The sequence below is a fragment of the Ceratocystis lukuohia genome (genome assembly GCF_044167205.1).
Source record: "Ceratocystis lukuohia strain C4212 chromosome Unknown Supercontig9_pilon, whole genome shotgun sequence".
Classification (NCBI taxonomy): Eukaryota; Fungi; Ascomycota; class Sordariomycetes; order Microascales; family Ceratocystidaceae; genus Ceratocystis; species Ceratocystis lukuohia.
The window spans coordinates 447882-473886 of NW_027263528.1; the positions used below are offsets into that span (position 1 = coordinate 447882).

Below are 26005 nucleotides of genomic sequence, written 5' to 3' on the forward strand. Positions count from 1 at the left end.
TAATTATAATCCGCTGATCTGTCCTGCCCCCCCTCTGTCGTATGACTTCCTATCCTTTCAAACCTCACACATGAGAAACAACCCATTTGCGCTGTAGTTTGATGCCATCCTGCCCTTGTAACCTGGCCGCGTTGAGATCAGCCTCCGAACCATCGGTGCCATCAGAGTTCCGCGACTCAGTGCGCGAGGCCTTGAGGTTGTGGCCGATCTGCATCTCGTCATCATCGTCGTCGTAGTTGGTGCCTACAGCAAAAACATTGCTTTCCAAGCGGCGAGCCCGAGCCTTGGAACTGGTGAGAGCAAAGTCACCACCCCCATTTGCCTGCGAATTCTTGTTGCTAATCCCCTGCCGCCGTCCAGCACAACGAAGGTGAGTTGCTGGCCGGAGCATGGGAAGTGAGATGCAGAGAATGCCAAGAAGCGGCTCAGTGGCTGACAGGAAAGAGGCATACACCATGGTGCCGGTGAGATCCGTGTGGATTCTGAGCTTGGTAAGCGCAACAAGACGCCACACCGATACGACAGTCACCAGCAAACCGATAGTTAAGACAGCTGTCAGAGCGACTTTCATCCCCAAGCGGGCTTTGAGAGACCAGACTGTGTGGATGGGGAGGACTAGAATCATGAGATCGGTCACAGCGTTGAAGCAGCCAATGGCAATGAAGGATGCTTTTTGGCTGCCACAAGTGCCTGGTGTATTGGGATCAATGGCTGCCTTGAAGGGGCGGCAGATCAGAAACACCTGCAGAATGTTGCCGATTGACCAGAGCAGCACGAACCAGATGGTGGCTTTGGTTGCGAACTTCAAACTGCGGTTGACGAAGACGCGGAGGTAGAAGAACAAAGCCGAGAGTTTGATGCAGAGGGTGCTGGTTGCAAAAATAAGCTCGTAAACAATAAGGAGCTAGGGTGAAGAGAGAAGAAACCCGAGACGTTAGACAAAAGGCGGCTTGTAATATAGATAATCTCTATTCAAGGGAAGCGAGGAATGGGGCTGGATCAAGAAGACGAGGAAGATGTAGTTGGAAACGGCAGGTGGGACAAAGGTTAAAAAGGCAGGAGCGGCGGTGGGCGAGTCAGCTTTGCACACGGCAACTGCCGAATAGAGGAAGTGGGTAGTGAAGAAGAGGGCAGGTGGGACACTGACTAGAACAAGCGAGCAGGCAAATAAGGAATGAACACCTTAAAATAGAGCTACGAGGACTCGATGGTATGGAATATAGAAAAACTGTATTTACTTACTCGCAGTATAAGCGGCAGATTAACCAAGGTTTCTGTGGCGGGGTAGCCAGCACCAAGAGAAGAATCTGTAGGAATGCGTTAGGGTCTTTGTAAGCCAATTTGAGCCTTAGCTTCAAGCTTGGGGGTTCTGAATCTGAGATGTGAAGATTTGAAGGTGTTACATACACTAAAATTAAGTCAGTAGGTTGCACACAGCTAGGGGAACACAGACCATCGTATTGAGAGGCTATAAGTTTTGACACTTGCATCATCTAAATATCCTCCCGAGGAAAACTTACCAGGCCTTGGACAACTAGCATGACGAGTGCCTGCGGAAGAGCAATACACACAAAGAAATCGTCCAGTCCAAAGTTGGAGGGACCTTGTTGTGTCTGCACACGACTAACCACACGAAGCACAACGACAACCACCGTGAAAAAGCCGAGTACGCAATTGATGATCAGATGGTCGCGAACAATGTCCTTGGGCTTCATATACACAAAGTGGACAGGCATAGACTCGGCGCGATCAATGAGGGTGGGATACTGGTGCTTTGGCTGTTGGCCCAAGAACAACAGGGCGCGCTGAGCAAGGTCCAAGAGAGACTCCATCGCGGAGGTATGGAGAGGATGGAGGGCGAAGGAACAAGATGGAGGAGCCACAAGCACGAGGGGATAAGTGTTGGGGTTGGTGAATATGGGCAGTGGTAGTAAATGAGGAGTAAGAGGAGGGGGAAGTTGACACTGGAGAGAGGAGGGAAAGAGAAAACAACCCTCGATGCAAGGCGTGCCGACTCTAGGCTATTTATGGGGGGATAGACGCCGGGGAGAGCCACCGATAGGATACCGCTGGGAGCTAGTATCTATGGCTAATGAAGAGGAAGACAAACAGAGAAACGAACTGTAAACCGGTCAAAAGGGCCCTTGGGGGCTGTCCAAGAGCCACAACGGGAAAAGAAAGGGGAGGGAGGAGGGAGATGGCGACTATTCAGCTAAGCATCGAGCTGGATCACAGAGTAGGAAGTCGAAATGTGACAGAGTGAAGAGCAGGATCAACGGAAGAGAAGTGACAGAATAGAGTGGTGAACATGCACATCGAAATAACGACTTGGGGCCGGTGATCGTTCAGACAAGGTGTTTCGACAGTCCAGATGTTGTCTCGGATCAAACCAAGACCAACACGACCAGGCCAGAAGGGGCGAGTTGTGCATGTGCGCATGCATGTTATATAGGAACTCGAAAGATGGATAGGATAAGGAAACAAACGAGGAGAAGCTGGAAGTAGAGATAAAGAGAGAACAACAGAGAGATGTCAATAATGCTGGTCATTATTATGCAGGAGTGCAGAATAATGTGCTGTTTGCCGAGAGGTCAGCAAATGACAAAGCTCACTTTATGTGGCTACCTTTCTTTACCGGGAGCTTGTAGACGTAGTCTCCCCGGCGTGTCAAAAGATCTCATAAGCCCTGGTAACTCTTGCTCATGCAACTGTGTAGAAAACCCACCTTAGGATGCTACTCACTTACTGCCCCTCAACCCACAGTGAAGCCCACGGTTGACTGCTAGTCGGGGTCGTCCTTCTCCGCACAATTAAATCATGCATGTTGGGTATTTTTACATGTGTAGCTATAGCTATCACTTATATACGAATAGGATGGGACCGGGCGGGACAATAACAAGGGACAAGACACGGAAAGATAGGGAAAAAAGGGACAAGAAAGGACTGGGACGACAGGATAGGATGGGACAGGGGAAGACAGGCCAGGGACCTGATGAAGAAGTGTGAGTTGTCTAGCAAACACGTCTGCATGGGAAGTGGCATTTGCCTCGGTGCTTTCTTTTTTCTAGTGTAGTGTTTTCTCTCGTTTCCGGGGCTCTTATTATCCGGCCCGTACCGGACAAAATGATGCCGGCGTATTAATCGGTTTTGGTAGCCGCTTGGCTGGAGCATTACAGAAACCTCGACTGATACCGAGTTTGGGCCGGGAGCAAGACGAAGATGCGTGCGTAGACAAAGCTAGACCGTGGGAGCCTCTGCGGTATAGTTTAGAGTTGACAGCCTGTCTGCCATTTGCCTGTCTAACCAAAGTAAACTCGCAGGCTGAACACATTGTGAGCATATCGGACATCCCAATTTATGGTTCTGACCGCTAGTGACTTGTCGATTCTCTCTGCATCACTCCTGGTGGCCCAGCCTGGATTTTTCAGCTAGAGAGTTTAGTAAACAGTCACTTACAATATAGTCACCCCTATAGCTACCTGTCGTATTTGCCTTGCCATGTCTGTCTCCTTACTGGAAGACCTCTTGGTTAAAAGGAAGCAGGAAGAGACGAGCCTAGCCCTGGATCAACTGACTTCCCTTCAGCGGCAGTTTAGCAGGAAATACCGCACAGGAAGAAGCAAACATGGAAACCTTTGCGTGGATTACCTCCTGCTTGTCTTCTTTTTTCCTTCTTGTACCGGTTCCTAGTATTCGCGGAGTCGGCTTGTGGAGAAGCCAGCAGGCCTGTTTGAATGTCTAGTAAGGGCTGTGCTATATGCATGCATATACAAGTGTATAAGAACATATGGATGCCTTGACACATAAGTACTCATGCTCTGACGGACTGTTACTATGCTCATGTAACCAACTACTGGTTATCACGTAGGCAGTGAGTTTCAAGCCCATGCCTTGCTCTCTGCTTCGATCCCAGTCCCTACGACGCTGCGTTGCCAAAGAAAAAAAAAGAAAATCTACTGTTAGCAAACCATCACCAGTCCTAACAAGGAACACGTCAGTTTTTGCGCTGTGCTTATTTCCGGCTGGCAAACGGGACGGCCCATAAACAGATGCATGCGCTCAAAACAGGAAGAGAGAGCAGAGCATCCATTATACAGGCATGCAGCATATAGGAGAGATAGGCTGTGTACGTGGATGGACAGAGAGACTTCTGCGTGTTTACGCACATTGCGTTATTAACAAGAGTGACGACGTCTTGCTACACATTTCCCATGCTTCCGGGCGACTAGATACTAACTAGCACATGGCCCGCCCCGTTTCCCAAGCCGTGCAGGCGACTTCGCCCCGTCCCTTGCCCTCGGCTTGTTTGCTGCATCCACCAAGTGAAGAGACAGACAGGCATATGGGCGGGCCTAAGGAGCAAGACACAAAAAAGGCGTGAAACAGGAGTGCAGCGAACAGGGTAGCAAAGGACAGGAGGGGGGGGGGGGAGGGGGTAGCCCCTAGCCAGAAACCCACACTCTCTGGGCGAGTCGTGTACTATGGGAGGTAAAAAATGACATATGATAGTTTACGTTCAGCAGTGTTTCTTGCTGGCTGGTCTGGCCTTGCTTTTTTTTCTTTTCTTTTTTCACTCCTTCTTTTCCCATTATTGCTCTATTCCCCTTTGCTACTACTGCTGCCCTCTTCGTCTCCCTCTCCCCTCCCTCTCATCGTACGATTCTACCTTAGGACTAGTCATTCCCTCCGGCATCTCGCCTTCAAATCACCTTCCTCTTGGTGGTCGGTCGACTTAGACCCCCATGCCGGCAACAAGCAGCGCCTGTAGTTCAACAACATTACTATGAGTCTACCACCGAAGATCAGTAAAGAACATTCTAATGCTATGACATTGCAATGGCACCCGCCTGGCCCGTGAGCTATAACACAGCTGGCCGCCAAGACTAAAGCTCCATCTATTCGTGGTGCCTGTTTTGCCCGGCGGCTGCTGCTTTAAGGACGCAGATTGCTCGTGATTGGCAGCTGCCAGCGTCTTGTAGATTTCTGGGCTCCTTCAAGGGTACATTTGCGTGTATTATATGGTGACTGTTTGTGATTCTGACTCTAGCAGAGCAGGTGGGTGTCTGTGTTTTTGTCCTTCTCCCTGCCTATTACTGCTGCTGCTGCTGCCGCTGCTGCCGCTGCTGCATGTCTGTTTGTCTCTTTATAGCATTGTGCTTTGCATGCCCCATGTCCCAAATCCATGGCCTGACCCTTGGCAAATTTTGGCCGTGATTTGCTGTCTCGCTTCTTATTCTGGCCACTCAAACAGCTTCAGATAGCTAGCCACTACTACGGTAAATGCCTGGTTCTTTCCTCTTCCTCACTTGCCACGGCTTCCTGCACCAAGTCCTCCTCCCTCTGCTTTGCTCGGCATGCCGCATCAACTTCCAAGTCTCGCCGCTTTCCTCTGCACTGGCACTGTAGTTATCTAGGAGCTCAGGCTCTTTGCTGTTTAGCGGGAAATACCACTGGCTGATTCCATCTAGCACTGGCTGCTAAAAGCCAGCAAGGGTGCCATCTTGGTTTGAATGCTGGATGCATGTTGCATCTAAATTGGCTGCTGGTTGAGCTAGTGTGATTGTCTCAAACAAACTTAGACAACAGATTGAACATGTATGCACATCAAAACTACCATGCCAATTCGTTCTCTAGCGGCCTTTGCAGAGTATGTAGCAGTATATGTGCTGTCCAATTTCCCTCAGCCCAAAGGCTGACTGACCGATTCGACTGTGACAGAGATGTGGCAATTCAGACACATCATGGACAAGCAGCAGACGAGGCAATCTAAGGGTCTCAAGCCAGATGATAGCGTCGCCTTTGACGTCTTAGTGGGCAACTATAAGCCCACATGATCCCTGTCCTGTAACTAGAGCCTATGGCCTTTGGGCCAAGCTCAAAATGCGCTCTTCTCTGCTCACATATAATGTCTTCTTTTGTGGCAGTAGTATAATGTGTGCTCCTTCCTATTTGGTTGTCTTATTCCTATGATGCTCTAAGTTTGCGATGAGCTTGTTTTTAGCAAAGCTTCCTTCCCTTCGTATTTGGAATGCTCCTGCCCTGTCGATTAAACTACCTTCCCTCCGTCTTTTCCTCCGTCTTATCGTCTTGCAGTCTTACAGTATCTCTAATTCTCGCCCTCTCTCTTCCTCATTCCTCATTGGATCATCTTCTCTCCCAGCTTAATTGCAACTTCTATCTTTGGTTTTCCTTGCCTGCCATCTCTGGATCTCTGGCCCCACTCCTCCCTCTCTCCATGTTGCCTCCTTCCTGTTTTGCATACGGCCGTTTCCATCAAGCTCAGGTCGCAAACTACTACCCATCATCCCTATACCTGGAGTCTCTCATCTACATCTATCTGCTTTTGCCCTGGGGGGGGGGGGGGGAGGGGGAGGAGGAGGGGGTCTGCCTTTCTGCCCACGCTTTAAAGTTCTTATAAGCCCTCCTTGTGGCCCTTTCCTGCTTCTGCATCTTTCGACCCGTTCATCTCAGTTTCCAGTCTTCTCGAAACTTACACACTCTGTCTCCCTTCTTCCTTAGCCTTTGCTTTCGTTCTATCGTTCAAGCCATGTCTGAATCTACACCCACCTACCAGCCTTCCTTTGACTACGTCATTGTCGGCGGTGGCACGGCTGGTGTAGTTGTTGCCGCCCGTCTCTCCGAGGACCCTAATGTCACTGTTCTTGTCGTTGAGGCTGGTGATGACAGGACCCAAGATCCTCTGGTTTTGACGCCAGGCTTGATGGCTGGTCTTTATGGCAAAGACGAATATGACTGGAATTTTATGTCTCCCCCACAGGCAAGTCTTCAATCCAGTGCCTATTGTGTCTATTGTTAGTGCGCTGCACACTCTATTAGTCTATTTTCTCCGCCCTATCCTTCCCTCTCTCCCTTTTTGTTTCTTGTCTCTTCCGCTTGCGTTGTTCTTCTCTCTGCCCTCTTCAAGACTTTTATTCCCCTTTGAGCTTTTGCCTAATCCCAAAAATCTAGCTTCCCTGCTCTAGATCTGCCCGTTCCTTCCTAGCCATCTAGTCACAGCAACCCGCAACCTCCCCTCCTCACTCAAAACCCCCTGCCGGTTTAGCCTCCTTCTCGCTCAGTAGCACTTGCTATCCCTGCTTTATGCAATCCTGTTACACAGACTTGGACTAACACAACTATCTCTCCTCTCGTTAGGAATCCCTTAATGGCCGTGTTATCAACCAGGCCCGTGGCAGAATGCTTGGTGGCTCCTCGGCGCTGAATTTCGCCATGGCGGTCTATCCCAGCAAGCGGTCTATTGACTCGTGGGCAAACCTGGGCAACGACGGCTGGGATTTCGACCATCTTGCTCCCTATCTGCGCAAATTTGCCAGCACCAGTGACCCTAGTGAGGCTGCTGCTGAAACTATCCGATGTGAAAGCTACTACGACGGCGAGATGTCCGACAAAGAGGCCGGCCCTGTCAAGCTCGCCTATTCTGATGGATATGGCCGCATGAACTCAGCGTGGATGGATGTCTTTGAGAGGCTTGATCTGAAGATGACTTCTGATCCGCGATCGGGAACTGCAATCGGCGCTTTCCAACAGCCTGCGTCCATCAATCCCGAAACGCGCCAGCGGATGTTTTCCGCCAACAGTTATCTGACCCCTGAAGTCCGGGCTCGCCCTAACCTGACGGTGATGACCAATAGCCTCGTTTCCAAGGTTGTGTTAGACAAGGGCGAGGATCGCGGAGAAGCGGTTGCCACCGGTGTCATGATCCGCGGCGCTAGTGGCCATGTCATCGAGGTCAAGGCTTCTAAGGAGGTTATTCTTGCAGCTGGTACCCTCCAGTCGCCGCAGATTCTCGAGCTTTCTGGGATCGGCGGTAAGGACCTTCTTGACAAGCACAACATCCCCGTCATCGTTGATAACCCCAATGTGGGAGAGCGTGTGCAGGATCACCCCATCGTCTGCCAGAGCATGGAGGTCGTCGATGGCATCAACTCGTCTGATGTGCTGCGTGATCCCGCGATCCTTGGTGCTGCCATAGCCATGTTCCAGGATGGCGGCAAAGGCCCCCTTGGCGAGAGCATCATTTCTACTGCTTTTGTGCCTGCTGCTAACGGAAATGGCCTTCTGCCGGTCGAGACGCGCAAAGAAATCCTAGACAAATACGTCACCGGTTCAGACCCCACATACGCAGAGATCCGCAGCATTATTGAGTCTGAGAAGGAGCCAGCTTATCAAATGATGGCGTTCCCTGGCCAGACCAACATGAACCCCAAGCCGGCCTCGCTACTTGATGTCATTACTCCAGTGCAGCCCGAAACCTACGTCACCATTATGACAATCCTCAACCATCCCTTCTCGCGTGGTACCTGTCACATTGTTTCGCCAGACGTAACCGTCAAGCCTGAGTGGGACCCGCGTTACAACTCCAACCCAGCAGACATGGAAATCCTGGCCCGCGGAGTTCAGTTTGCCCAAAATCTGACGACTGTGGAACCGCTCCGGAGCATTTTCAAGGCTGGCGGCAAGTGTCTACCTAACATCATGGGCAATTCGCTGGAAGATGCCAAGGAAGTTGTGCGTCAACGCCAGATTTCGGTTTTCCATGTTTCTGGCTCGTGTGCTATGATGCCCCGTGAAAAAGGTGGTGTCGTTGACAGCAAGCTCAGGGTTTATGGAACTAAGAACCTCAGAGTCGTTGATGCCTCGGTATTCCCGGTCGAGCCATTGGGTAATATCCAAACCACTGTATATGCGGTGGCTGAGAAGGCTGCAGACATAATCAAACTTGGGGCATAAGCACAGGTCGGTCAAGGAACTGACCGTAGTTTAATGGGTTGTGTTAGAAAAAAGTAGATAGCATCAACCAAAAGCAGAAGAGAGTCGTAAAAAAAAATCACATTACTCTATATTATTGTCCGTATCAAAAAGATACTCCGAGCGAGTTGCGTAATCTGGGAATCGAACCCAGGGCTAATCGAAATCATTACCGGATGGCAACGATTAATGTTACCACTACACCAATTACGCGATTGGACGCTTCGTCCGTTTCAATGGGCTCTTACCAGAAACCAAATGGTTAATTTATCTCAGAAATTCGGGAAAAAAAAACCACACGAGCCAAACAAACCACTAACCAAGTTCCCAGAAAAACAAATAGACTAGAAACATGTAGTCTACACTCAACCAAGAGACTATGTAGATAAAGCAAGAGACAATTTTCTGTCGTAAACCGATACGGTCTAGCAGGCAGCGGCAGCCTACAGAGATAAACAGTAGACGCGAGAAAAAAAAAAGGACGTACACAGGGGAACAGATTTAGATGTATCCTGACAGAGCCGAGGCAAATTCGACAACAGAAGAACAAAGTCTCTTTGTAACTCTTTCGGCTGCTCTAAACGTGTACCCACACTAGCATGATGATGATATCCAGGCCCTTGGACGCAGCACCGTCATACTTGAAGCTCCACATTCCATCCTGAGCATCATCCCAGTATGCAGCAGTGGCGCTGTGCATGCCGCGGCGACCACCCGAGGACTTGTACTCTTTCTCCTTGAGTTCAGCACCCTCCTCGGTCTCGTCATCGTCATCGTCATCGTCATCTTCGCTGGGTGCCGTATGCTGCACAATAGAACTGTTGCAGACAAACTTGTACCGGGGGTTCTTGCCCTTCTTCATCGCCTTAGTCTCCTCAATGCAAGTTTCGAGAATGGTGTTCTATAGTTCGAAGGCGTCAAGGCAGTGAAATTAGTATGGGAAACTGGTATTACTTGGAAGGATATTGCGGTCTGTCAACTGGTGTGTTGGCGGCATATAGACGTCACGATTCCGATGATTCGCGACACAAATTGACAGCCGGGAAGTTGCGCGTGTTCTCACATACAATGATGGTGTTGTTCCACTCGGCAGTCTTGGGATGGTCGTAGCACTTGGCATTTCCAATAGCCTTCTCGCAAGCCTGATTGAAGTAGAAAAGAGCATATTAGTATCCAGGTGTGTGTGCAGTATCCTCAGTTTAAGGCGAGGTGATGGATAGCCTAAGTCGTCGTTATCCAGTAGCTTTGGCGACATACCATAGTGGCAATCTCTGTGAGGCGCGAGACGGCAATAGGCTATATTAGACAATAACGCATGTTAGTAAACAGAGGGTCATATCATCATCGTATGGTGCAGAGCCTTGCGACACACAATGTGCGCGCCAATGAAGACAATGATATTTGATGCGTGTGTCCCTGTGCTGTGCTGTATTTGCGAGCAAGTGTGGCGATACACGAACAAAATCAGGTTTAGCGAAAAGCCAGGTAGCAGCAGCTAGTTATATCGGTATCGACGTTGATGACTCTGCACAAACAGAATAGAAGCAATGAAGGACGCTACAACATACAGCCTTCTTAGTAGTAGCCACGACGTCAGAGGACATGATAGCAGGAGGGCCAACGGAAATAGTTAAGTGTCAATATTACGGATTATAGAGAGGATTGGCGGGCCGGTTGTCGTGCGTGCTGTCCGGCCTGGGGCTTAATTTAATTGTGTCTAGAGAGCGGGTACAACGAAGTTATGGTCGATGATGGAGGTTTGGCGTCAAGTTCCAGTAGAAAAGAGATAAAAGGAGATAATATGAAGGAAAGAAGAAAAGAGAAGCAACGTTCAAAAGCGAGAACACGAGGGATTGGAGGAATGGGCTTTTTTTACTGGGTGAGGGTCGACTAATGGAGGTTTTTGATGTGTACTTTCATTTAGAGGGATGAGAAAGGCCAGGCACGGCTGAGACAAAGCAACTAAAGCTAGTAAACAAGCCTAGCCAATCACACGACATAAATTGGGGAGGGGAGAAAAAGAAGGGCCAAAGGGCTAAAAATGGGTATGAGGAAGCCGCGTTGTGGGGCGCAGGGGGGGGGGGAGAGATAGCAAGAAAAGTAGGGTTGTATTAGGGTACGTCTATACGGGGCTGTCAAGTCGTCAAGCTTCCTTTGATCCTTAATAAAGCTGGCGTCCATTCCAGAGAAGGCAGCATTCGCTCCTTCTTGCATGAACTTACATACTTACTTGCAGCCGAGTGGATCAAATATAATCACAATCTCAACATCTAACGTCCGCGTCCGCGTTGACGTTGGTGTGCGTGCGTTGTGTGCTGTGTGCATAGGTAGACAGCGACATGCGAAAAATGTACTCACGTATCTCCATGTGCGTGTCTGCGTGAGTCAGGGGTGAATAAAAGTAAAATAACAAGCAGGGCTTTTCTTTTGCTCAGCCTTGACCAAGTTGTCAGTGTGTCTCTGACAGTTTTGTATGTATGTCAGTATCCATATTTTGAGTGAACTTTCTGAGGAAGTGACTGACTGCTTGGCCAGGCAAGCGGCCTTGACATAAGTTACTCAAGACGTGCAAGATTAATTAATTGTCAGGAAGCCAAAAACAACTAGAACCAAGCACCAGAGTCCTAATAACGGATATTTAGCCAATCATGAACCCACATAGTTCAACGTGACGTAAGCTAGTACAGTAGCTCTTGTCTTTTTTTTCTCCTTGCTTGCTTGGGGGAAGGAGCAAGAACTGAAGAAGATGCACAAGTGTAGTTGAGCATGAAGCAACTACCCGCAGCGCGACTGGAGAAAAGCACCAAATACTACGAAAGCTTGAATAGATGGGTACCAGCAACGTAATAGACACCATGATAGTTATTTGCAAATATTAAATCTCGCACCAAAAGCTTCGTTCATTTCCTCCCGTCGAGTTTTTTTCGCTCTGGATTTTTGAGAAAAATCGCATTGCCCAGCGTTTCGCCTCTTTGAGCAAGCGCGCAAGGAGCCGTGCCTTCCTTCCTAAGTGAGAGCAAGAGAAAAATAAAGCTAGAAGAAGTCCGGACTTTGTATAAGCTCCAAAATCTTCTTCTTCTCCCTCTTCTTTTCTTTCCGGCCACATCATCATCACGACAATCGTCGAATTCTTTTTGATCAAGTATTTTTTTCCTTATTAGGCCTTGCATTTGCCATAAATCTATCTATACGGCTATTCTTTATTTCTTTGAGCTGATCTCCGGCCCTTGAAGTCAAAACCACCTCCCTCCTTCAGGCGCAAGCAGCTTTTGACGAAGAAACAACCCTTTGCTTTATTTTGCTGTTTTTCATCGCGACCGCTACGAATACGAGTCACGTTGGGTTCTTACCAACATCGCACAATCTCACCGCTGTCATCATTATCAAATTCGCTGTTGTTTATATATAATCGCCCCTCATGTCTACTCAGCCTCTTCTCCAGACCGCTCCTGGTACGTCCTTGGCTCAGCCAACACTACGCCCAAATCCATGCTAGGTCATGTTTTGTCTCTAATAGTCTCTCTCTCTCATAGGCAAACGCATCGCCCTCCCTACGCGTGTCGAGCCCAAAGTCTTTTTCGCCAATGAACGCACTTTCCTTTCGTGGCTCAACTTCACCGTTGTTATCGGAGCCTTGGCCATTGGCATGCTCAACTTTGGCGACCGCCCGGCTTTTGTATCGTCCTTTATGTTTACGGGTGTTGCGATGCTGACCATGATTTACGCTCTTACGACGTATCATTGGCGTGCCAAATCTATTCGTATGCGCGGCCAAGCAGGCTTTGATGATCGTTTCGGCCCGACGTTCCTGGCCATCATTCTCATGCTTGCCATTGTTGTCAACTTTGTTCTCCGGATATCCTATGACAACTCATCCAAGCACGTTGATCCTCAGGCCTAGACCGTGTTCTTAGTTGCCTTGATGTCCACACTGTAGCCGCGATATGCGACTGCTCTTTTCCATCGGGCCTCTCTATACCACTCGCTTCTCGAGAGTGAAAGCTTTGTTGAAACTTTGGGTTAATATGCATTTGGACCATGTTCCAGTGTATCACGTATTGCCCTAGTTTGCCTTCGACCTTGTCTATGGCTTGCAACAAAGCGACCGACCTTTGTGTGCTTTTTTTTTTTTCACTCATGTTTCGTTGACGATATAGCCAAAACTTCGCTCTTGCTTTCTTTTCCTTTCATATTTAATATTGTGTCTATGGTGTCTATGGTCTGGGTATCTTGTAGTTTGTCCGTCCTTTTAGTGCCAATTGCTTTGAAAATACTTGGTTATGCATTATCATGTTTATCCTATTCAACGGTATCCTTACTGGACTGTATACTGACATGTCGAATATTCCGTAGCTCTGGTATTGGCGTGGTGGAGAGGAATATACTGAGCGACATAGTGAGCCGTGTGGGTTCTGGGGGGTTTGCTGCCTTATCGAATCGCCGAGCAGTCGATTCGAAGTAGTCATCATCGTCATCTTCGTCATTACTGTTATCGTGGATGTCTTGTGCGTCTGGTTCCTGAGCTGCTTGTGCGTCGCTGCCCACTGACACAGCCACTATTTTCTCAGCCCCACCATTCGACTTTATTAGGCCTGCATGCTTGCTGAGCTTTTTTCCCTTGGGTTTGGAGGCACTTTCAAACAGCCGATTGTATTGTACCCAAGGCTTGCCCTCTGCTGCCATAAGACACTTGACTTTCTCGGCTATTGAAATCATTTTGCCAACATCACCTGGCCGCGCGTGTAGAAAGACTAAAGCGGGCTGGCCCGCAACGTTCCCATTATTAGCTGCAGATAGATGGTTCAGCGCGCGCGTGATGCGTGTTCGCAGCTGTGATGATGATATGACAGAAAGCGCAAGAACAGAGTATTTTGCGGACAGTGTCGAGAGGAGCGGCTCGTGGGCGGTCATAGGTAGAGGCGTTGAGGGGCCGTTGGTCAGAGCGGTGGGCTGTTGTGGCGCAGGCACGGCGGAGCTTTTGTCCTCTGTAACTTGGGCGCCAGAAGAGTTCTCTTCAGCATCAGGCTGAAGCCTTGGCTTCTTGGCAGATGGAGATGCGCTTGAGACGTGTTTTCGTTTATTAGAAGCAGAAGCGTACGCCATGATGGTCGAATTTCACGGTTGCGTATGGAGATGGTCGGTATGAAATCGAGAATAAAGAGATCTACGTAGTTTAGGGTGAAGGCGATGAAGTAACGAAAAATGGCTAACAGAGCTACCGTAGAAAAAAAAGTACCAAGAAATTGGTGATGCTAGTTTGGTGTTTACGGTGCTTCATGCAAGAAATCTCCACGAGGTTGGATTGATAACATATAATCCTTATCGATAGCAAAATATGGGGCTCTTTGGAAGGGTTGGTATATTGTATACTAAAAGTGTGTGCTCATCAGACTCTGTTTGTAATTTATCAGACAAAACTGGATGGCTAGATAGCTTGCTGGAGTGTTGGCCTATTATAAACCCGTCTATATCCGGAGGTGGCGCCCTGGACATATTAAATGCGCAGTACGTCGGAGAAATTCAACCATATTCCAATTCTAGAGGGCGCTGCGATTGTGCCCAGTTTTCTTCGGCCCTCATTTGATGAGGTACGAAGTGGCTTCTAGACCTACTTTAACAGGTGTTAGGTGCGCTCTTCCAATTTAGTGTGTGAAGGCTAGCATGGAGCGTGTGCTACAATCCGCGAGATGTCTCCTACAAAAACACTTACCGTGCGCTAGAAGTTCGGCTTTGCACATATAGCCATGTGGTAAGGTGGCTTGAACTTTATGCATCTGTCTACCTATCAAAGACATCGGGCTGTCATGCAAGTACGTGTACATCTGATATGCATTACTCAGGATCAAAGTGCTACCTGCCACTGCTACTCGTATTATGCAGCATAGTCAATGTTCAAGGAAACTTACAGGGCTAGGATTGGTATTTAGTCACTAGCGGCTTGTCTGTACAGCATCAGCTCTGAAGTTGGTTCTGTGTCATCCTTTGTATTATCCTTGAATATAGCTATTGCATGAACTTGAATCGGCGCGAGTAGGACGTGGTCCCTCTCTATTCTGTGTTGGTCCCGTAATGGATCTGCAAAGTCCTGGTAGGGGTATTCTGTCAGTTTCTTTAGAGACTGCTGTTCAAAGTGGAAGCTTGTCTAGCAGCGTGAGTTTTGATAACTTGCCATCACACTGACTAGCATAGAAATGCATCGCGTTCGTCGGAGCGCTTATTTAAAAGCTGAAATAGGACGACCTGGGCGAGAGTCCGTCATGATGTTAGATCCAAGAGACAGAAACGTTGGCCTCATCCCCACAGCACCACTGTATACCGTTCAGACCAAGCTGTTTGATTAGCTCATGACTGATTGTTAACAACAGCCCAATCATGGCGATGCCTTCTCTACCAAAGCTTCCACAACTCTCCGTGCCCACAATGGAGAGTCTATCTCTGATGGAGCAAACACTTTGCACCGCCCAGCAGAAAGCACGAAGCCTCCACATGCAATTTTGGATATCGAAACAGCAGGATGGAAGATGTCTAATGCTGTATTTTGATGAATGTATTGCGCCAGAGCTGTTGTAAAGGGGCCACGGATATCCCTCTGGGCCATTGACTCAACGCTGTTTTGTTCTAGTGTTTTCCCTCTACGGACAAACTTTTTCAAATCATCCGCGGCAACGACAACATCTAGCGATGTCAAGCCACAGTCGATCTTGTCCTCCTCAGGCTGGTGGGGAATAGAAAAGGAAAGGGTTAAAACAAAGTCTTTTGCAGTGGGACCTTGGATAGGTGTCGATCTGATCCAATGCTCCCAAATGCCTACCAAGGTGGTGACATCTAGGCGGAGCGGCACAATGCGGCAGTCAAATATGCCCTGTAAGAAGTCGATGATCACTGTCTTCAGCGGCCCTGGAAGTCGGATTAGGAGCAGCGGTAGCTCGGCAAACTTTTCCCGTGTGCTCTCTGACTCTTCGACTCCTGCCATCCACACATCACCGTCGCTTGTTGGCTTTGAAGACTTGCCTAGTCTTGGCAGCAAAATGGCCTCTCCATGGGTATTTTCGTAGTGAAGCTCCAGAACTAGGCCCTGCACACCTGCCATTTCGCTTTCTTCATCATCTTCTTGCAAAGGCACGTTTAGAAGCTCCGTAGCAGCAGCCCAGCGGAGTATGACGCGCTCGAGAGCCCCGGCGCGTGCAAGCGACTCGTCTGTTACTGCAGTCACATGGATCCCACGCACAACATCGCCGATCAGAGTATCGCGCAGACGTTGCGAGAGAACCTGTAGGCGTTCACTGCTGAGGGGAGAAGAAAGGTACAGCGGGGATACACGGTACATAGAAAAAGAGGTGTTGAAGACAGAAACAGGCTCTGGTGAGTCTGATTGAGCGGCCATGTTTGTTGTCTGTGCGATTATGGGCGAAAAGTACGTGCGGGAGCGGAAGCGGCCATCAGGCAAAGCCAAGCTAGGATGAGTCAGTACGTGGCTATATAATTATGTGCACATGTAAATATGCACAGCGACACATGTAACCATGTCGTTTCACTCTGCTTCGACACACGAGGATGCTGTGTAGCCCTAACCCTTAGGTCCAACGACTTTCAACAATGGGACACGGGGAGCGTCTCCACAAATATGATCCATTTAGGACAGCTTATACTGCAGATCACTGAGATTGAGATAGTGCTTGCATGTTGCGTATTGCATTGCAGCCAGTTATTGGCTGTTGCTATTGCCGTTGTTCATTGTGGTGCCGCCGGTTGTATGGCTGGCCTGGCCAGTTACCCCTCCGCGAAAAACGTCCAACACTCGTAAACTGCAGTTTTGTGGTTGTTATCTTGGCCTGCTGGTACCCCGCTGTTAGCTCTTTCCAAATGCTAGAAATCCATTTCAACCTGATGCTTTTTTTCGCGTTGTTTCCATAAATGGCTCTTGCCTTTTCTTTTTGTGCTTTCTGCTATGCCTGAAAAATTGCGTCTTCTTTTTATTTCAAATATCCTCTCTGTCTCTACCTGATAGTCATCATCACCAAGCTGCTTTGTTCTCCATGCTAGCCCAACTCCCTTTTATCTCTCTCCACTTTGTCAACTTTTGTGCTGAGGTAGCATTTAGCTAAAGCTGATTTGCTGGTTTTTGGCGCTCGATTTCTTTTCGTCTAACTGCTTATGTAGGGACCTTGGCGCTGGCTGTGATATGACTTCAACTTATGCCCTCTTTTCCCCTATTCTGTCTCATTCTTTGGCTTTTTATTGTTTAGAGGCTGAGATATCCTTTTGCCCCTCGTGTTCCGCACACCACTAAAACATAACTTTCCAATATCCTTACCCGCTATGGACAGGCTCTACCCTCGTTCGCTCCACAGTGACGAAATCCGTCTTGTGGAGGTTATACCTTTACCTGAAACCGCCGTCTACACCTACGCCGAAGACCTTCCGCTCGAATTAAAACTCCGCGTCTTCCATGCTTCCAAGGCCCCAAGATATACCGCATTGTCTTATACCTGGGGCAGCTCCGAAGAAGTGGCGTCAGTCTTCGTTAATGGCGCCGGCTTCTCCATCACCCACAACTTGTACTGTGCCTTGGAACAGTTTAGGCTGGACATTAGTGATGGCACTGCAGACCACAGCAAAGCATATGACGCCATGTCTCCAGATGGCGCCGATAGCTGGCCATCCCATTTCATTTGGGTTGATGCGCTGAGTATAAATCAACTCGATGAGATGGAAAAAAGTTGTCAGGTAGCCCATATGAGCGCCATCTATCGCAACTCAACGTGTGTAATGGCTTATCTCGGCGATGACGAGCCTGATGATGATGTTGATTCGCGGACATCTCGGGTTGATAGTTCTCCAGCACTGGCCAAAATTCACGCAGTTGTGGAGAAATACCATGCCATGGCCCCGTCGTCTCGGTCTTTTGCTGATATCCCTGAATGGGCTAGCGAGGCGTTTGCAGATGATTTCTGTGTGTGTGGAGATGAAACAGACGATGCTCTTTGGCGGGCTGTCCAGGCATTATTCGCAAAGCCATGGTGGTCGCGCATATGGGTAGCCCATGAAATGATGTCTGGAAGGCCGACATGGATTGTCCATGGCCACGTGCGCCTCGATTTTGACGACGTCCTGGTGTTTGCAGCGCTCATGGCCATGGTGCGCCTGCACCCTAATGACTCTGCATTTGCGGTCTACGGGATCTCGCCGTTTGTGTATGAGATCAAGGATATTCTGGAACAGCACCGAATGTCGGATGTCCATACCCCGCAGCTTCTTGATGTTCTGATGTCGTACCGATACTTCGGAGCGACTGATCCACGTGATAAGGTCTATGCAGCCCTCGGAATGATGCAGCCTAACAGTATCAAGGGCTTGATGCCCGACTACTCTAAAGACTTGCTTAGGGTTTACACCGATGTAGTCAAGGCACACGTGAGGTCTAGTGACTACAGCAGCAAGCTCGACTTCCTTGGCTCAGACGGCCTCCAAGAAGGAGGAATAACAGGACTGCCGTCATGGCTTCCTGACTGGCGTCACCAGTCCCAATACCAGGTACCGTTTCGCAAATATTCTGGGGACATGGCCAAAATACCACGACCGAAGCAGCTTCATAGAGGGCTTGTACGCGCAGCGTATTCTGCTTCTGGGACAAGAAGAGACCTAGAAGATCTTGGGATTTCACCAAGACAGCTAGTGGGGTTTTCTGGCCGTTCGCTCCATGTCAAGGGCTACCGACTGGGATATTTATATGATCTTCAGTCTGCCTTTCAGCCAGGGGACTCGCAACAGGTAATAAATGGATGGCGTGACAGTATTGGTATGGAGCCATACTTTACAGGAGAGTCTGAAATGGAAGCATTTAGCAAATTACTTGTTGCAGGACTGGAACTTTCTAGACACGAAGCGTTTTGCCGCACGCCGCTCATCGAGGAGCCCACCGCGAGTCTCTCAGCCATGTCTCGACACAAGTTCCAACCACCCGCATTCAGCGGGATTCGTATTGCGTGTGCCGGACGAAAAATGGCAAGAGTGGTACAAAAGGACTGGACATCGGACGGCCTGGCCTTAGTGCCAGAATGTGCCCGTGAGGGCGACCAGGTTTTTGTGTTGTTCGGTGGCCAAGTTCTGTATATTCTGCGGCCAGCGGCTGGGGGTGGATATCGGTTCGTGGGCGAGGCCTATGTACATGGACTCATGGATGGAGAAGTGCTAGATCTCTTGAAACAGGGTTTGGCTGCGGTGCAGGAGATAGTAATACGCTAAAGGTGAGGGTTGGCGAGGAGAAAGAGAAGGAGCGAAGGAACGAAGGAAATATTGTGGCTCTTGACGACTTATTGACGGATGGCATTTGTTTTTGATATTGGGCTTTTTATACACGAAGATTATTACCCTGATTTCAAACTAGTATATCCAATCTCAACTATGGTATAAACACAACACTCCTCAACTGAGTTTGACCCTCTTCCATTATGGCGCGACTAGTCTTCCTATTTTTCTGTTTTCCTATCGTCAAGTATGTGACACCATTAGATGCCAACACTAAAACCAAAAGAACCCTCAAATACATCAAGTTTTTCATCACCCTTGCGTAGAGACAAAAGATCATCAAACTCGGGCACTGCACCTTTTTCGTAAAACTGCAGCAAATTATCCATGTCTTCGTCGGTTAGCTCGCATAGCTGAGACCACGAGTACTTCTCACTAACAGAAGACATCCTATGAAAATGAAAGAAAAAAGTTAGCATTCGCATGTGCTGGTCTAGTCCGGATTGCTCCGTAATACTGTCGCTATTTGCTTTGCTTGGCTCCAGAACTCACCACTTCATCCGCTTCGGCCCATCCTCCACTGCTGGGGCTAGCTGGCGTAGTTTTGACCGTAGTTTCCCAATACTCTCGATTGCATTTCCAGCATTTCCGGGCAGATTTGCGGCAATCCAGCGGCGGATTATGGCTGCTAGCCGGGGGCCCTTGCCATTAGTGCTAACCATGACTTGTAGTGGACCATCGCGGTGCACCGCACCAAAGTAAAAGTCACACTCATCTGGCACGTCGGCAATGTTTGCTGGGATCCTTTTCTCTTTGCACAGCTTCCATATAGCAGTTGACGCAGCCGGGTCGTCAACAGCCACAAGAACCATGTCGGCACCATCTAGATCGGCTGGCTCAAAGACACGAGAAACATGGGTCACCTGCTTTTGGGCAACACGGTAGGCAACTTCGGGAGACAGGCCATGAAGCGGGCACACAACAACAACGTTGGCATCGGCATTAAGGCAGTGCAAAATGCGACCAGCAGCAACCTGTGGCTTAGGGTTAGCGATAGGTGTACCAGTGATAGAAAAGAGAAAGGTAGGGGTTTCTCGAGGCAATGGCGGTGATGTGTTGTCGTACCTCTCCTCCACCAACAACTAGAACTTTCTTGTCACGAATCTGCCATGCTAGAATTAGGCTACCGCCGCCTTGTACGGCGGGAAACTTTTGCTCCGACATGACGTGTGCGACTTGAAGTGATGTGTAGTGTAGGTTTATGTATAAGTGTATATGTCCATGTGTGTGTGTATATGTGTATGTGTATGTGCACGTGTATGTGTTAGTGTATGTATACGTATATGTATACGTATATGTGTTCGTATGTGTAGTGTAAATAGTAGGAAGAGACCTGGGTGGAGGTTGAGGCTGAGAGAAAGAGGTAGCAAAATGAGATTGTACTACTAGAAATTGGACGGATCCAGATGGATCGTGAAAGAAATTCCTCGGCGGCAAATGTTAAACAGGAAATATGATTCGATAAAACGAAACCGATATTAGAGAAGTATATTGCAGCAAAGGGATCGCAGATGCATTAGATCGCATCATCCAATAATCACCAAAGAAAGATCCCCCTGTCGTGTCCTGACCAAAGCTTCTGGTCGTCCCCTCTAAAAGCTCTGGAAGCTATGTGTTGGCGTGCTTATCTTATCCGGCTGATCATCGGGTTGTACAAGCACCATGCTGCTCTAACTACGGATCTGGATTTTTGCATATGGCGAGGGTTACCCGCCAAGTTTGGTCGTTGATTGGCTAGGGTCTTTAGATGCAGAGCCTTGCCTCAGACCCACTTTTCCTCTGAGGAACAAAGAACTAAGCTTCAACATTCATTTCCCCCCAATAATTTCTTCGTCATGATTATGACTGAATTCCAACGTCCTGCCAACCACTAGATGTGAGACGTTGAAACAAAATTGAGCCGCCATTACTTGACTTTGCTGCTGCCTATTTAAAGAAGCCGCTTTTGCTCGGAGGATCCTCTTCTGGTGCGTCCAACTTCGCAGGCCAATTCGCTGTTTACTCGATTTATTTCTACGTCTTGGCTAGCCTGTCCACGCCCCAGGGAACTATTGTCTTCTTATAAGGCTTCTTCTGTCGTGCAGCCTGCTTTTATCTTTCCTTCTGTGGTCTTTCCCTGCGAACCCTTATTTGTCGTAGCTGATAACCCACCCTATAGAACGCAAAAGCGACTTCACGAACCAGTCATTTCCCCCCACATCCTCCATCGTCCTCTCAACAACACAAATCGATGCCGATGCTGATGCTGGAGCTACCGTGCCAGCGCCGTCCCTTTATATTCGAGCCCGGCATTAGCACTTGACAGTTGTCGCCTGCCAATAGCCCCGCTACCAAGCAACCTGTGAGGCCTAGCCTTGAGAGCTTGCCTACACCCAACACATTCAACATCGACAACTCATACAACTACATTAAAAAAAAACTTACATACTTGCGCCTCTAAACTCCCGTCAATCTTTTGCCTCCCTTTCCCTCACGACCTCCGACAGCTTCTAGAGGTTCCATCTATACCTCTGCCCATTCGTCTTTCATATCCAGCAGTCTAGCAAAACTGTTCATCCCTATTTTGATAGTATCCCGGCTTCACTAGCATAAATCTTCTCTCTTGTCAGGTTAGGACTGCTATTATGTGCCATGGATCGAGAAAAGCGCCGTGAGTAATCGAGAATGCTGCTGTTCGCTATCGCGTGCGACAGGAAACAAAAAGTCACACACACTAGATTATACTAACTTTTCTCTTTGCACAATCTAGAAACTTTAAGACTGCTAAACACTCGGGCTTGGGATGGTGAACAAGGTATGAAATAATTGCTGTATCCACCCTCCCATCTGCTTAGCCCTTACACTTCTAACCAATCTCCTCCAGATGTCTTTCCCATCAGTGCATCTCTCGACTCGTCTCTCAAGAAGAATACGGCCTTTATCAAGCGCCTACGAACCACCATCTCTGCAGCCACCCTGCCTACTTTTCTCCAAGAGATCCGAACTCTAAGTCTGCACAAGTATCTTGCCGAAATAGTCTCCGCCTGCTATGAGGGCCTGTGCAAACTGAAGAACCCTGGCGATGTTGAAGCCGGTGTGGAAATCACCAGTGCTTTGCATCAGCGCTTTGGTCCCACGGAGTTCACCATGTATCTTGGTTGGCTGCTGGGCAAGGGGATGGCAAGCCCAGACAAGAGTCTAATGAAGACGCTCTCGCCGGAACAGCGGGAAAAATCGGAAAAAGAGCGTATCCCGCGCCAACGCATACTTTTGCGCGTTGTTACCGAGCTATGGCTGGTTGATGTCTTGCGTACATTGGATGATGTGGCTCGGCCTGACGATGTGGCTCTGGCACCCAAGGCTGCTGCTACTACTAAGACAAGTGAAGCCAAGGCTAAGGCGGTGCGCCAGGGCGTTTCTGCTGATCCATTTCCATATGAGGTCCTTAAAGACCTGTTGAACCATGACCGGGAGCACGCTAATCTGCCATTGCTCGTTATATTTGTCAAGTCATTTAACTGGGATATTCTCGGAGTCAAACCCTTGACTGCTGAGGGACGCCGGACCACCGACGATGAAACCACCGCCACCACAAACACAGACGGAAACCCTCAGGAAGATGGCCGAGATTCGTCTGGAAAGGATGCCAGCGCCGAGTCTTCTCATACAAAAGACGTTTCTGACTCTGAATCTCACCCTCCGTTTGCATCTGCTGAGCTTCAAAACAAGTTCAAACATATTCTGTCCATGTATTTTGAAGACGTAAAGCGTCATGTCATCCGAGGACAGGAGGCTATCACCGAACAGGCTCGCAAAAACTCGGAGACGTATGTTAAGGCCGGTGAGGTTTTTGAAGATCGCCAAGCCAGCTTCGATAAACAGCTTAAAGTCCAGGAACGTCTTGTTGCAAGTGCTCAAGTCTTGGCCGACGCTGTTGGTGCAGAGATGCCAGACCTTAAGAATTGCTCTGACAGCGGGGTCAACGCTAATGGGTCTATTGGCTTGGTGAAGGCTGGCGAGTATCTTAGATCTCTTGGCGAAGGTGCTGGAATTTGGAACGATGAGGATGAGCGCCGCTTCTACGAAAACCTTGTTGATCTTAAGGGCAAAGTGCCGCCAATCTTGCTTGAAGACGCCAAAAAGAAAAAGCAAGACAATGACGAGCAGGTAGGCAAACCGGCCGAGGTTGAGGCGGCAGTTGCGGTAGCGCCGGATACATCTAGTGCTGGTGCTAGCGCTGCTGCATCTGCAATTGCACCTACATCTACGCTTACGCCTACGCCTACTGCAACTCCCATCGACGACCAGTCAATGATCATTGCAAACAAGACAATTGGTGCCCAAGTTGATGCTTTGGTTGGCCGCCTGCCCTCCATGAACACCAAGGACCTTGTTGATGAAACTGCAATTGACTTTTGCTTCCTCAATTCCAAAGCCTCTCGCAACCGCCTTGTCAAGGCTCTCACTGATGTTCCCAAGGGCCGTAGCGACCTCCTCCCATACTGGGCACGTCTTGTAGCTACTTTGGGCCAATATATGGCCGATGTCCCCAAAGGCCTCGTTGACTACTTGGATGCCGAGTTCCGGAGCTTACAGCGACGGAAGGAAAAAGAGTTTCTAGGCCAAGTCCGGCTGGCAAACATTCGTTATCTAGCTGAACTGACTAAGTTTGGCATCGTCCCTGAGCATGTTGTCTTCCACTGTCTCAAGGTCAGTTTAGACGATTTTTCACGCATGAATATTGACATCATGTGCAATCTGCTGGAAAACTGCGGCCGCTACCTATTTCTGAATCCTGAGACTAGCCCACGCATGACGTCGTTTCTCGAGACCCTACAAAGGAAAAAGTCGGTTCTACATATTGGCCCAGATGAGCGGATGAAGATCGAGAATGCCGTCAACCTAGTTAACCCTCCTGAACGCCCAGCAATCCAGCAAAAGGAGCGCACTCCAGTGGAGCTATACATCCGCAAGCTGATCTACTCTGACATGACTCGGCGTAATTACAGTAAAATTCTTAGACAGATTCGTAAGCTGCACTGGGAAGAGCCCGAGGTAGTTCACATTCTAGTTAAGGTCTTTTCCAAGCCGCACAAGATCAAGTTTGGCAGCATTCATTTGCTTGCCATTGTTCTTAGTGCTCTTTACCGCCATCATCCCCATTTTGTGGTAGATGTGATCTCACGGCTGCTCGAGTCTATTACCCAAGGCTTAGAGCAAAACGAGTATCGACTATACCAAAAGCGCGTTGCCGAGATGCGGTATCTTGGAGAGCTGTACAACTACCGGATGTTGGAGCATTCCATTGTGTTTGATACACTCTGGAAAGTTATTTTGTTTGGATACCGTGAGTCTAATTTCTTCGCCCCATATTATTGTTTGTTTTATAGTCTACTAACAGTGTTTTCTCTGTCCTCTAGCCGGTCCTCCCATTCCTGGGACCAACCCACTTGATCCCCCTGATGATGTCTTCCGTATCCGTCTTGTTGCCACCTTGCTTGAAAGCTGTGGCACGTATTTCAACAAAGGATCTGCCGGCAAGAAACTTGATCACTTCTTGACCATGTTCCAGTACTACATTTTCACCAAGGGTCAATTGCCCATGGATACTGAATTTGTGGTTCAGGACGTATTTTCCTTGCTACGCCCCCAGTGGCAGATGGCTAATGACATCCAAGAAGCTGCTGTCATCTTCCAGAGCTCCCTTCTTGAACAACAGAAGGCTGCTGGTATTGATACTAGCCAAGACCCTGACGAGCACAACCAATCCGACGATGCTAGCGATGATAGCGGCGAATCTGATGATGGTGACGATGACGACGAGGATGACTCTTCTGATGAGGAAGACGATGATGACGACGATAGCTCGGATATGGGTATGTCTTCAGAGGACGAGACATTTGTTGTCAACCAACCCGAACCCGAGGAAGACCCCGAAGAAGATGATGAGTTTGATCGGGAGTACGCCAAGCTCATGGCCGAAAGTCTTGAGTCCCGCAAGCACGATCGCAAGCTTGTTTTTGATGTTCCACTACCCATTCGCCCTCGTGGTGAAGCCGGAATTGCCAGCGGTACAGGCAGCAACGATTATAGAAGTTTGACCACTAGCGATAATGGAAGCTCTACGTTTGCCAACGGCGATGCCAATCACATGAAAAGCTCGACTGCCCCAGGCTCAAAAATGGCCTTTTCACTCTTGACCAAGAAGGGCAACCGACAACAAACGCGCACCTTTGAGCTGCCCTCAGACTCATCCTTTGCTGCAGCCCTGCGCACACAACAGCAAGCCGAGCGAGAGGAGCAGCAACGCATCAAGAACCTAGTGCTAAGCTATGAGATGCAAGAGTCTGACGAGTCAGATGGTCAGGAAACTGCACGTGATCGCGATCGGCCAGCAACCTTCCAGAGGTTAGATCGCAAGGACCGGAACAAGCCGCATTCGCGTAAGCTGCAGTGGAGCGATGTTGAGTGGTAAGTTAGTTTCCATATAGTAAAAAAGTAGTGCTGCTGCTGACATAATGATATAAAAAACAGGACTTGAAAACTTTAAAACTACAGTTTTTAAACCCGCCAATTTTTTTATCCACGCAATGAATGGCCAGCATCAACATGAACACCCATCCATTAGCAGACCCAAGCAAGCAGGACTCACAGCCTTGTTTGGCCTTCTCTTTGTCCATGAATAAAGCAAGGGCTACGACAAAGGTCGGGTGGGCCATCCCTATCCTTGCCTCGTTTTTTTCATCCAGCTATGCATGACCAAGGCGAAAAGGCATATCTCGTGCTATCCAAATTTTTGGACAGAAGATGATCATAATATTATGTTGCGCTTTTTCTGTACTCAGGACGGCCAGAAGTCGGGCGGGCGGTTGTAGAAGAAAAGGAAGTCTGAGTTTTTATTAGTCGCTATACAATGAGATAGGTGCATGTAACATAGCTAAGTTAGATT

The 26005-nt window shown here is 48.8% G+C and overlaps 9 protein-coding genes across 9 annotated transcripts; 4 read left to right on the top strand and 5 right to left on the bottom strand.

Moving 5' to 3' along the window:
- Positions 1 to 64: 64 nt before the first annotated feature.
- On the bottom strand, positions 65 to 1832 carry HOO65_090096 (uncharacterized protein; the record flags this gene model as incomplete). Its single annotated transcript, XM_071004497.1, has 4 exons — positions 65 to 869; positions 1243 to 1408; positions 1450 to 1468; positions 1521 to 1832. The coding sequence occupies 4 exons, from the start codon at positions 1830 to 1832 to the stop codon at positions 65 to 67; spliced, it is 1302 nt and encodes a 433-aa protein (XP_070855982.1).
- Positions 1833 to 6547: 4715 nt separating this feature from the next.
- Positions 6548 to 8751, top strand: HOO65_090097 (GMC oxidoreductase; the record flags this gene model as incomplete). Its single annotated transcript, XM_071004471.1, has 2 exons — positions 6548 to 6805; positions 7156 to 8751. 2 exons carry the CDS (start codon positions 6548 to 6550, stop codon positions 8749 to 8751), a joined length of 1854 nt encoding a protein of 617 aa, XP_070855983.1.
- A 595-nt stretch (positions 8752 to 9346) lies between these two features.
- On the bottom strand, positions 9347 to 10373 carry HOO65_090098 (Dynein light chain Tctex-type; the record flags this gene model as incomplete). Its single annotated transcript, XM_071004572.1, has 4 exons — positions 9347 to 9670; positions 9837 to 9911; positions 10027 to 10065; positions 10338 to 10373. 4 exons carry the CDS (start codon positions 10371 to 10373, stop codon positions 9347 to 9349), a joined length of 474 nt encoding a protein of 157 aa, XP_070855984.1.
- A 1814-nt stretch (positions 10374 to 12187) lies between these two features.
- On the top strand, positions 12188 to 12670 carry HOO65_090099 (Vacuolar transporter chaperone 1; the record flags this gene model as incomplete). Its single annotated transcript, XM_071004626.1, has 2 exons — positions 12188 to 12221; positions 12303 to 12670. The coding sequence occupies 2 exons, from the start codon at positions 12188 to 12190 to the stop codon at positions 12668 to 12670; spliced, it is 402 nt and encodes a 133-aa protein (XP_070855985.1).
- Positions 12671 to 13068: 398 nt separating this feature from the next.
- HOO65_090100 (uncharacterized protein) lies at positions 13069 to 13872 on the bottom strand (the record flags this gene model as incomplete). The annotated part of the gene is made up of 1 exon (XM_071001600.1): positions 13069 to 13872. The coding sequence occupies one exon, from the start codon at positions 13870 to 13872 to the stop codon at positions 13069 to 13071; it is 804 nt and encodes a 267-aa protein (XP_070855986.1).
- Positions 13873 to 15139: 1267 nt separating this feature from the next.
- Positions 15140 to 16153, bottom strand: HOO65_090101 (uncharacterized protein; the record flags this gene model as incomplete). The annotated part of the gene is made up of 1 exon (XM_071001601.1): positions 15140 to 16153. The coding sequence occupies one exon, from the start codon at positions 16151 to 16153 to the stop codon at positions 15140 to 15142; it is 1014 nt and encodes a 337-aa protein (XP_070855987.1).
- A 935-nt stretch (positions 16154 to 17088) lies between these two features.
- On the top strand, positions 17089 to 19014 carry HOO65_090102 (Heterokaryon incompatibility protein (HET); the record flags this gene model as incomplete). The annotated part of the gene is made up of 1 exon (XM_071001602.1): positions 17089 to 19014. One exon carries the CDS (start codon positions 17089 to 17091, stop codon positions 19012 to 19014), a length of 1926 nt encoding a protein of 641 aa, XP_070855988.1.
- Positions 19015 to 19277: 263 nt separating this feature from the next.
- On the bottom strand, positions 19278 to 20241 carry HOO65_090103 (siroheme synthase Met8; the record flags this gene model as incomplete). The annotated part of the gene is made up of 3 exons (XM_071004577.1): positions 19278 to 19467; positions 19570 to 20051; positions 20143 to 20241. 3 exons carry the CDS (start codon positions 20239 to 20241, stop codon positions 19278 to 19280), a joined length of 771 nt encoding a protein of 256 aa, XP_070855989.1.
- Positions 20242 to 21708: 1467 nt separating this feature from the next.
- HOO65_090104 (uncharacterized protein) lies at positions 21709 to 25531 on the top strand (the record flags this gene model as incomplete). Its single annotated transcript, XM_071004430.1, has 3 exons — positions 21709 to 21727; positions 21941 to 24403; positions 24477 to 25531. 3 exons carry the CDS (start codon positions 21709 to 21711, stop codon positions 25529 to 25531), a joined length of 3537 nt encoding a protein of 1178 aa, XP_070855990.1.
- Positions 25532 to 26005: the final 474 nt, after the last annotated feature.